A 12,203-nucleotide genomic window follows, 5' to 3' on the forward strand; every position below is an offset into this window, starting at 1 on the left:
AACCAGCTAATATATTGGAGTAAATTGTAACACTGAACTGGGTGTAATTTAGAAATGCAGTTACTTAAGAATGAATTCTACCATGTAAACTATAACAGTTTTCGCTATTGGCTTGACAAACTATAATAAAAGCTTTAGTTTATTGCACTAAATTTAATGTAAGAATAAACTACAACGTTTTTCTTTCGTAATACGTTAAATATTATGTTCATCATCACAAATTAAATTATAAATATTTTACTTTCATCTAAAATAATACTAATTACTTATTGCTGTATATATTTAAAATCAGTAACTATGGTTTTAATAAGGTTCCCAACTTAAATTTGATATGAAATTAAAATTTTATAGTCCTAATCAAATATGGTTCATCATTTTGAGCCTTACCCTGGATTTTTGTCAGGGATCCAAAGATGCCAGCTATTATTATGCAATTGAAAAAGGAGACTATCCTTTTCTTGTATTACTTAAAGTGAAGACGTCGAGGTAGGTAAAAGTATATAGCCCCTTCTTACATGTATTTTAAACAACAATGTTTTGTGTCTTTTATTTTTTTGTAAATCTGATGGTGAAGTGTTTTAAAGTTCATTATGACGACCAAATATCTTGTAATAAATTACGTTAATATGCCTCTACTATCTTCTGAGGTCCTGTTTTTAATTAAAAGATTAAAAATCCCATAAATCAAAATTTGGAATTGGCAAGGTTTTTTTTCCTTTGCAAATCTATGAAATATCCAGTATAACAACCGTAAGTGGCAGTTTTCATAGGCTGAAAACTATGGGATTGTATTGAAAACTAGGGGTTCAAAATTTATAATCTCGATTGTGTATGTCAAAGAGTTTTCACCAAGTATCTACCGCAGTGTACTAAGAAAATGAACAAGGGCCAGCATATTCTAGCCCAGTCCATTTTTTACAACACAAGCCAAGCAAGTCTGGGAGTTTTGTCGGTATTTTTAAATGAACATATAAGTATGGCTGTAACTTTTGCAGGTGACTAAAGAAGTGAATATTTTAAGATTAGATAAAAAATGTGTTATTGCACTCCAGATTATCTTCTATATTTATAATTATTTTCTATATTTGATATTCTTCATGTTGAATATATTGCAATTAAGAAATTTGATTTTTCATTGTTTCAAGTATGAAAACAACGTAACAATTATCTTTTTACCTTGCTATCTTTTTATCTATCGTAAAATTTTAAAGACTTACAGTTATTATTTAGTAACTGCAACACTTTCTATTGCATCAAAAAGTTCTTGTAAAGTGTTATCATAGTGAGAATAGAAGTCTAGTGCAATACAATATTGTTGTTACTCCCTTTATGTATTCATAATTAATATTTACAAATATTAGTGACATTCTAGTGACGGAGTGCAGTTCGGGAACGGTTGCCTTATGTCACTGTCCTGGGTACTGTCACTATCCTGCTTGCTCTACAAGGCAACCAAGGAGCCGCCTACTCCTGATGCCGAGGTTTCGGTGTTCGCAGGACTCGTCTCCATGAAAGACACCGGTTCTGCTCCTTCTCGAAGAGCCATACGTATCGTTGTAAGTTATACGTTGGTAGATCTTTAGGTAATGGTTTTGCTTGTCCAGTGTTAATTTTCATTCAAGAACATAATAGTTATACTATTTTTTATGTAAAAGGCTCGTCGTACAGCACTTAAATCTGCGCAACTCAATGTGTATCCAGGAGCGGCACCTCATTAACCGCAAATTTCTAAATAATAAGGTGAAAAGAACTGCTTGCCTGCGGAGGGTGACTGTTGGAATCATGGGCGTATGTAAGGAGGGGGCAGGAATCAAGTCCCTCCTCAAAATATTTACGAAAATACAATTACACCCAGTAGTTTTAGCCAGAATACATTTAGAGGTCCCAAATTTCAAAAATTTCCATTTGGAAGATTCCTTACACTCTATTATGGAAGACATTCTATAATTACTAAACCACCCAATGAGTCAGAACCCCCCCCTTCCGCCACGAAATAATTTTCTCTATACGCCATTGGTTAGAGTGGGTGGGCGTCTTAAGTTTAAAGGATTCTAAAGACTAAACAAAGGGTAGTATGGCTTACCCCTGCTTCCTAGCTAGCCTCCCTTCTTCTAAGGTGGTTTGATTGAGACGTATCCTCATGGAATCTCAACCCCCCCCCCAATTTTACGCATCCTGCATCTTCTGTCACTCCGGGCGCAGCGCAAAGGTCCTTTAAGGATTGAGTGCAATAAGGTTTCCTCGTCTTCTTATCCTGAGTGAACAACACATATACTCTCATATACATGATGAACAGCATATGATCCCGTAGTCAGTCAGACTGGTTGTTATTGATTTTATAATTTTGTGTCTTATTAGCTAAATAGGTAGAAACCCACTGAACGGGGATGCACATTCGACTATAACCATCCTTACCACAAACCAAAACATTCCAAAATTGTACAAGTGACCTTCTTGTTTATTTAATTTTCATACATCCAAATTTATTTAACGTTTTAAAATTGTTGCTTGTCATGAATAGATTTTGAAATACAATTTTTTTGAAAAAAGTATTTAAACCATGTCGCTAAATGTAGATATACTAGACACAGGCCAGAGCAAACTATGAAAACATATAACCGGCCAAAAGTTTACTCCATTTTTAATAATAGGGAATTTAACGTTAAATGTTTCAGCCGGACGAATTGGTCAGTAGTAACCAATGTAAGAACGGGCCGTGCCTCGTGCTTCTCCAGCTGGAGTCAGCGTTCCTGGAGAACAACTGGATCCGACCTGCTGCTCTCAACAGTGGCATGCTCAGTGCCGAGTCCCAACTGGTCGGCTGGGCGTGGGACCTAGATGTAAAAAATAATTTTTCACGAGCTGTGTAGGTACCTTTTTCTATCTAAGTATCAATATTATGACTTTTTAAAGGAAACAGAATTTTTTCCTGACATTTTTCATAGTTTAGTTCTACAAAAGATCAGTACCACTGCGTTCTTGAGAGATGCAATCTGACTAACCTAACACATAACTACAATCTAGGTTATAACAAACAAATCATACCAGAGCGTTGTGAAACGCATAAGCAAGGAAGCACGCATCCATGTTGTGTGTCATATCCAGGCACACTAATTCCAAAGCATGAACTCAATAAAAACACTAATTATTTAGACAACTACAGAATACATATCACAATAGGTCTGTAATCATCTACCAACCACGTAGAACTGTCCAGAGGCCAGTTGGAATTGGAGATCGTAACGGCAGAAAGAAGATGCCGGCAGTCAAAATTAGGCTGCTTTGATTGCAAATTCTGAAAAATGAACTAACAAGAAAACCTAAAGTATGAAATACTTTAAAGATTTGATAAATCAATGTGATTTATGATTTTACATTATGATTTTAAAAAGTTCATCTATAATGAATCAATTATAAAAAAGGCTGCTTTGCCGCCATTTTGTTTATGCTGACGATAGCCATTTATTATTGGTCTCTGGTCAGTTCAATGTGGTTGGTCGGTGAAAGCAGACTTATTTCATTTTACAAATAATAAAAAATATATCATATTATATCATATTTATTATATTATATTATATTTATTATATAATAAATAGGTAAATAGACTTGTATAATAAAATAAAAAGACAATCGTATGTTCGAAGTGTACTGTAATGCTGTAACGTTATTTGTATCTCTTCAGATAAACTTACCTATCTTTATCTACAGATCTTTGAAGGTGGCGTCTTTATCTACAGCGAAGTGCCATGACAAGTACAAAGTGGTGCACTGTAAGAGGGAAATGTGCGCCTATGAGACTGACGAACTACCCCTGACAGTGAGAGAGGGCGCGCTGCTGGTAGACAACGGATACCTGACTGCCCTTAAGTACGAGGACACTAACGTCTTATCTCCAAAGTCCACATTCATCATCATTACTATCAGATTATACTGGTTCATCAGCTGGATTCAATACTATGTCGTCGACGACATACCGAAAACGGTAACAGTTCTTATGTTTAATACTTATCATATTTATAACCTCCAAAATATATGTCTCGTTATTATTCACAGTAACCAAATTTACTAGTCAGTGATAAATTAATTACTTTAATCATTATAAAAACTAGCTATCATGATTTAGCTAAATAAATAATGGTCTTAGGAAAATAATCACATTGACCAGATATTATGAGCACTAGCTAAATCGAGTTGGTCAAAGTAACTCATTCAAGAGGGTGGGGGAAGTCACGTGACAAAATGCGACAGTAACCCAACTTTGTCCTAGCATAGTCTAACGTAGCCTACCATAACCTAACCTAACTTAACCTAATAGTTGCATAAAGTCATCAATAAAGCATGATTAATCACTTTTGACCAAATTCAGTCACATAATGTTTATAATGGCTGGATAAAGTGATAAATAGAGCATTATTAATCATTCTGAAGGAAATCAATAGGTGTTATGTTTAATCAAGAACGTTATTGACAAAACATAAGGACGTCACAGTATTTATCGGTTATCACAGGTGTAAGCCCACAACACAACTACAAAACTCATTCATAAGAAATAAATATTTTCTTATGAGCAGGTCCTTGAGGTTCATCTAAAATTTTTAAGTGGATTCTCCCTCATTGTCATGATAGAGCATTGTAAAACTTAATTCCTGGCTGTACAAACGCTGATTTAGTAAGGCTATATTTACAACGTGTTAGAGCTAAATCCATATTTTACCTGGATAAATGGCTATGGACATCACTATTTATAGTTAAACTAGGTATAATTTCCTATATATATATATATATATATATATATATATATATATATATATATATATATATATATATATATATATATATATATATGTATAAATTATATATAGTAATATTTACATGGAAATGGCTAATATCAATATATAAGTCTTATGTTTTATTTTAACACAGTTAAGTTTAAGCTTATTTAAATTACACCAGTCATCAATTAGAAAAGACTCATCGAAACTAAGTTCTCCTGTTGGTTGCGTGGACCAAGATCTTCAGCAACTTGTATACAATATGAACAAAGTAGGTCTCAAGATGGAACCCTGGGACATACCATACATAGTAGATTTATTTATAGAGAGGGAACCATTAAGAGAAACGAATTGTTCCCTATTGTTTAAATAAGACATAGACATCAAAAGCGGTATCATCAAAAATATACAAAAGGTTACTTATCCACTAATATGCTATGATCCACGGTGTCAAAGGCCTTGGATATATCAAAGGACCTGAATAAGACAATTTTCCCATTCTCAAGGAGGTTAGACAACAAGGAAAGTGCTTCTTTATTAGTACTAAGGTTACACATATAACCATATTGATTAGGTGAAAGCAACCCATAGGTTTCAAGGAACACTTAAAGTTGATTTTGAACAAGACGTTCCAGGACCTTTGATACCGTAGGCACATAAAAGATTGCTTTATGTACCCGTTATGAGATCTGTATTGCTTTTTTTCGGTACTTACATACATACATTTTACAGAATTCACACATTTTTCACAATTTTTTTACCTTCGACAACTGGGAAAACTAGAAACCATAACGAGTTATGCCACCACATAAATCTGCCTTTTTAAAAAACCATTCCCTTTACAATTGCATAGACATTTTCAATAATCTTTCAGATACCTTGAGCAAATAATACAACACCACCATTTTATTGAGCAGATTTTGTTGAAACATAGTGTTTATAGTGTTAAGGATTTTTACAAAAAAAAGTATGTTTAGGTAAGAAAAAAAGGGACGAAAGCTAATACAGTGTTTTTTTTTTTCACAGAAATAATTATATTTGATTTGATTTTAATTAAATGCATGCATTATTTAACGATGTAATTAAATGAGAAACTTAATTATTACATGGCTAATGGTATTCACATAAGTAACTACAAAAAAAATCAGGTAGTTAAATCAAAGAACATTAATTATGATGCCTTACAATACTATTATCTAACTGACTTTACGGTTCAGGCATACATAATCGTATTTCTATATCGTGGAATTATCAATGAATATTCGAGCTACTCTATATCGATAACAATCGATATAGAGTTATTCGATATTTTTAAAGTTTTTTTTCAAAATGGCCAAAATATTACAAAAGTCAAGGTTGGTTAAATACTGCCCTAAATCTGATGAATAATAGCCCTTAGCGCAAACTGGGATAGCCCTTAGTACTTCCAATGGATACTGTTATAAAGATTTATATGGTTTTACCTTTCGAAAAACATTCAAGGATTTAAGTAAAATTATATTTCTTAATTTTTGGCACTAAGCCCGTTATATGTTTCAAGTCTTTAATTTTACATTCAAACTAAAATTTTAGTAGAAAGCCTAATTTTACACAGTGTTAAGTCTAAAATTTTTTCTAAGCTACCCCATTTCTTTTGCAGTCTTTCATTGAGACGAATAACACTGAAGATGACCTGTTTCATCCTCCACGGTTTAATAAACGTTCAAGTGAGTTAAAACAGAATAGTTAGTATATGATGAAAACTTCTAGCTCTTCATCTTCTCTCATTTTTATGTATGACATCAATAGCAAATAATAAAACCAAAATTTTGGAACCGAATGGCTGTAGGTAACGTAAATACAGCTCTTTGAAAGTGGCCAGTACTGGAGTAAGTTGTTTGCTTATCGTATTACGTTTTTACAAGAACAGGAACCCTCATTGAAATCTTCATGCTCATTGTTGCTTGATTCAGTTATCTTACGATTATCGCTACGCCAAGATTGCTTCCAATATTGAAAAAATTAATAAATAAATAAAACATCAATAAAATTCATGAACTATAATCTTTTGTGGGACTTACCACAATATATTTACCCGCGTTTTGTTGATTTACAGAATTTTGTGATTCTTTCTCATCTATTAAACCTGATCACCACTGTTAAAGATTCGTTCTTTTCCGTTTCACTGTTGTGTGGACATTCGTGGCTTGAAATAGTAGTCCAAAATATTAGAGAACCTAAATATAACGACGAGTTGCTTCCAAGAATGTCTCATCAGTGAGACCAATTAGGCAATACTAGTAAGATTCATAAAAAGAAATCTTCACACTCAAGAAAAGTTCCGGAATTGCGTATCGTTCATTAGATCTGCTACAAATAAAACCTTGGGGTGAGAAGTTCTATAATACAACCGCCACCAATCATACCTGATGTCAGGGTTCATGATTGGAAGTTCCCATGTCTATCAACCTCCCGATCGATGCGTGAGGGTCTGAAGCTTGTAACCTACAATAATAAATCTCTACTGCAAAAATTGCAATGTGATCATTGTTTCGATCATTTGCCATCGTTATAAGATAAAAAGTGTGTATCCCAACGTTTCAAGGGTTTATATCTATCATCTTCGTCAGGCGATGGTATAAATAGTTAATGGGGAAAGCAAGAAAAAGAAGAAGAAAGATATATTTCAATCTTTGAGACTTTATTTTATACTTTTTTTAATATATTGCGATTGAAAATGTCCGAAACATTAGGATCCTTTCAAACCCTCCATCGTCATAACTGAAGAAATAAATGGTCATTGTATCGCAATCGTCGATTTAATTGAATACAACTAAACCTTTGTCATTCATTCCTGCCAGTAGCTCATTGAGACATAAAAAATATTTCATTTACCCGGTTCCCATTTATTCTCTAATCTCTCGCCTCTAGTTTAGGGATGAGTTAGGCAATCATGTTGCTCCCAGTTGTGTGCCTTAAACTCATTGATTTTTTGACAGATGTTCAAGCTGTAAATCTCATAGAACTTATGGTTATTAGCTACAATCGCCATTTCATTCATAATATCGTTTTAAACGTATCATAGAACCACAACGCCTTCAACAAGGATTCCATTTTCCATTAGAAATTGTTAACTGTGCCCTAGATATCTCCAGGGATACATACTTTCTTTCATGAAGACTAGGGAGCTTCGGGGATTCATCTTAGGTCCTCTAATTTTTCTGCTTTACATTAAAGATTTATGTTGCTTCATCCTAGCTCATATTCGCAATGAAATCAGCAGTAAGTTATTATTCTACATTAAAACTTATGCATGTTGGATTACTGTAGATGACACAAGTATATATTGAGTTTCATGAGCATGCCACACATAACTTGCCATATCCTATTTTCTGTGAATATCACCCAATAGTATGTGCTAAGTGAAGTAAAATCATTTATTACACATATCTTAATCTCAGAGAGACATAACATATTATTCATCTCAGCAAACAGCTTAATTTGGAGAAGAGACGCCTCTTTAGTGTTGCCTTTGAGAAAACGCTCAGATTGGGTTAATGGGGCCTATATGAGTTAAAGCTAATGTGGGCTCAAAGTTCTGGTGTTTCTATTGTACTAAAAATTCTAGCAAGTCTTTTTCACATCGCGTTTCGACTTGTCTGGGATTTACAACCAATAGCGATGTAGAGAGTGAATCTAATTGTAACTCTACCTAGCGTATTAAAATTTCACACGGTGTTAATTTTATGTTTTTTTTTAATCGGAGCGGTTTAAAAAATTGACATCAAATCGGTAGTTATATATTTATTAATACGAAATCGCACCATAAAGAAACTCAATTGTCACTTTTCAAACACTTTTTTTTTATGATGCATTAGAATGTTGTATTATAAATTAGTTTGGACACATCATTTCCAGGATTCTTGTAAATTTTAATACAAAGCGTTAAGGATTCAAAATGTTCAAGAAACCCCTTTTCGATTTCTGATTAATCTTGAGGACGCACGGAATTGAACCAGCAGATCTGTCAAGAACTATAAATTTCTTCTCCTGAATAAGAGTATTATACTTACGTTAAAATTATCCAAAAACACCTCCTCAAACTTTGCTTATATTTATGATTTATACATTTGTAAAATACATATAATATAAAATGTATTACAATGTATTGTTACTATTAATTCCCTTCGCTCTTTTTCTTTTCGTTGTACTACGCGAGGAAATAATCTCTGTTTAAGTAGTCTTCAGTTACAGAAATTTGGGAAATACTTACTTGTATGGTTGGATGCTTTATTTACAGCTTTCATTTTGTTGAAAGCCGCATTTTGTTCTGCAGTGGACATTACTATAAATTGCCAAATCAAACTTCGAAACTTTTAATTTGGAAAACCAGTGTATTTGGAAACTCGCTTTATTATTATGAACGTCAAACAAGCCTTAGATAGGGTTTATTTGGGATAAATGCACAAGTCTTAATTAGTTAGTTAGTATTGTGGCTTTAACGTAAACATAGTTTTACTGACAAAGTTATCCCAAAAGCACTAAAAGCTGATAAACGAAGCAATTTATTTTTTACTTTTGTTTATTTGATCATAAAGCAAAACATGCAGGAAGAGCTTTCAAAATTATTCTTCCAACGCGTAACATACTAATAAAAGTGTTTTTTCCTTGGAGTTTCGAAAAAGTAACCTAAAGATTTTTAAATAGATTGTGGAGAAATAATTACGTATTAACTCCTATTAATTCATTATTTTAGTTATATAGAATATGGTGTTTTCAAAAATAAAGTATACTTCTATTTAATATAATAACTGTGAGGAGTATTATACTTCTGTGAAAATAGAGGGTAGGTGTTCTATTTATTAGAACTATGAAAATCCTCTCACAGTTTTCAGTAAATTTACGAATAGTAAACAACGTAATTTTCTTATTAATAAGATCTCTCTTCAGTATACTATAACAATGTGTTTCAGAATCGCTGAACGCATCTGTCAAGCTGAATGCCTACCTGGCCTACACTGTGACAGTTGTCATCATTCAATTGATGCAGCAGTGGACATCAGCAGCAATGTTACAACACTTAGTTTGGCACCATTAAAATTATTTGAAAGTAATTGTTATTATCATCCTGTATGTAATTTAATTTATAAAAATGATGCACTGGTACTAGATTATGTGTATTGTATTCATATGTATAGATTGTCATCACAGCATTAATTCTAAACAATGTAATTATGATTTCATCAATAATTAGATCATGAGTAGATTAATAAATCGCCGATCATAGTAATATTTCAAATATATGAATGCTATATGCATGAGTGCCTATATTTATTGCGTTTGGACCGTAGCTTGCTCTTCCATTGTTTTACATAAAGTAATTATATCATTAATCCTTTTAATAGTTTAGAATTTATTGCAATATTTCTCATTTAGCAATCAAGTATTAGTTTTCTGAATTACAGCTGTATATTTCCTGGACGTTCTAAGTAAAACTGATTAACACTAAGTAGGAGCATGCCACATCAGGCTTCGCTGAGGTGTATGCCACATTTCAAGAATATAGCTCTTGAGATATCCTACGGGGGATATACTGACAGACTCCATTAAAAAGTTCACATTCCCCCAGCAGATAAATTGTGTCCATCTACTGAGTAGTAGGCTTCTTTGACGCTCAGCCAAATTCCATGGCTGGCACACGCTGTCATAAAACTAATTCTTGTCTATGTAGAAATTAAACTTCATGTAACATTTACCGTCTACAGTCTTTAGTCTTTCTCAAGATATCTACAGGTTATATTTCCATTGCTGTTCACTAAATTAGATGTTATATCATATTTTAAATATAATATAATTATTCTACACACCAAGTCACCAAAATATGACGTTGTATGTGTAGGGTTTACATATTTATTGCAGACAGACAGAAATGAAAGTTTTCCAACCTCTCGAGTAATAGGCTTTGCTAACGCTTAGCCAATAATATGAAGCAGTTAGTAAGTCAAACATCTAAATGCATGGTTCTCAACGTTAAGAATTCAAAACATATGTTCTGCTAAAGTATTTGTGCTAAGTATATCAGATTGTAGTGAAGAAATGCTCCCAGTGAAGGTGCACTTCATTTTACAAGTTTTTATCACTAAATTCATTGGTAAGGTAATGATAAACATTTTTAAATTTTAACGCGTTTTTTTTTCCTAATAATAGTTAACGTTTAAACTCGCCAGGGATTTGTGCTAATATATTTCAATAGGGATAAGATTCATAAAACATCAAATTTTGACAGATTTAATAAAACCTGATTTTATAACATGTTTGTTATAAGAACATTTTCAATTATTAAACTGTTTGGCACGGAAACGTCTTTATAAACCAGACTGTACTAAGAGCGAAGCTCAGTGTAGCCTGACTGTACTGTTCGCTGAAGCTTATAGGGATGACGAGTGCCGTTCTTTACCCGTAATAGCTCACTGGTATCCGTAGCTTTTACCGGGAGTGAGATGAGGATGGAACGTTCCAAATGTTGAAAGACATTATGGACTTAAATCTCGTCTTATAAATAGATATAATCAGATGAAATGTGTCACTCGTTTCTCAGATCTATTGTTCTGTAAAGCGAGATAGAAGTTCTTCCCACACTTTGTGCAAACTCAGTATCTACTAGTTCTGAGAATTGGACTCTAAAATGTATTGAAACAGAAAAACAGATAAATGGAAGATCCTCGCTGCTTTTCTTTTTTCAGATTAAAAGTTTTACTTTGCTTTTAATTGTTCCTTAAATTAAATACGTTTTATTGAAGCTTGTATTTGTGTAACTATGTTTTATTTCAACCCACTATCTCCACTGTTTAACACACAGTTTATACCATTTAATATAAACTATTCACGGCATTTGAATCAAAGGCGTTTAGAATTAAACAAATTGTACCGTGTGCGTTATATATTAAAAATATAATAAACATATTTGTGTGCCTAGTAATAAGGAATCATATTTCTCAGCAGATGTGGAGTCAACAGAAATATTATCAATTTATTCTTTTAAGATTTACATGTACTTAATGCCTCAAAAACGGTTTTCCAGATACTGTATTTTGAACAAACTAAATAAATGTCATAACCGTGCCATAAGACTTTTTATTTTTACTCTAGATTTAATTAACGTAGCTGTGATGCTTTATGATGCGATTATGATTAATGGCACCGTTCTAACTTTTAATAATGAAATGAAAAAAGGTACCAAAGTGGGTAACGAACTTGGTCGAGATATTTATAAGATCAATTCTTGTACCAAGTTTGAACTTGCTTCAGCATTTGTCACCAGTTTTTGGCGAGTGAAAAATTCTAGAGCGACACTTAAATCGATATATCAAAAAGCGTTCGAGATTCACAAATTGTGGATTCCGCAACATCTTTTTTTTCTTTAGGGTCATAAAAAACTGATTTTTCTAAGTT

At 32.9% G+C, this 12,203-nt stretch overlaps 1 protein-coding gene across 1 annotated transcript; it reads left to right on the forward strand.

Moving 5' to 3' along the window:
* Window positions 1-241: 241 nt before the first annotated feature.
* Window positions 242-9,855, forward strand: LOC124361763. The gene is made up of 6 exons (XM_046815729.1): window positions 242-486; window positions 1,373-1,556; window positions 2,676-2,866; window positions 3,709-3,982; window positions 6,412-6,478; window positions 9,725-9,855. The coding sequence occupies exons 1-6, from the start codon at window positions 332-334 to the stop codon at window positions 9,847-9,849; spliced, it is 996 nt and encodes a 331-aa protein (XP_046671685.1). The 5' UTR covers window positions 242-331; the 3' UTR covers window positions 9,850-9,855.
* The last annotated feature ends 2,348 nt before the right edge of the window (window positions 9,856-12,203 follow it).

The sequence above is a fragment of the Homalodisca vitripennis genome, chromosome 5 (assembly GCF_021130785.1).
Source record: "Homalodisca vitripennis isolate AUS2020 chromosome 5, UT_GWSS_2.1, whole genome shotgun sequence".
Classification (NCBI taxonomy): domain Eukaryota; kingdom Metazoa; phylum Arthropoda; class Insecta; order Hemiptera; family Cicadellidae; genus Homalodisca; species Homalodisca vitripennis.

What these genes read in the sequence shown, in the direction of transcription:
- LOC124361763 (XM_046815729.1), top strand. Translation starts at nt 332, where the DNA reads ATGAAATTAAAATTTTATAGTCCTAATCAAATATGGTTCATCATTTTG. An exon ending in CTTAAAGTGAAGACGTCGAG is followed by an intron (nt 487 to 1,372) that starts GTAGGTAAAAGT and finishes GTGACATTCTAG; the next exon opens with TGACGGAGTGCAGTTCGGGA. An exon ending in TCGACGACATACCGAAAACG is followed by an intron (nt 3,983 to 6,411) that starts GTAACAGTTCTT and finishes TTTCTTTTGCAG; the next exon opens with TCTTTCATTGAGACGAATAA.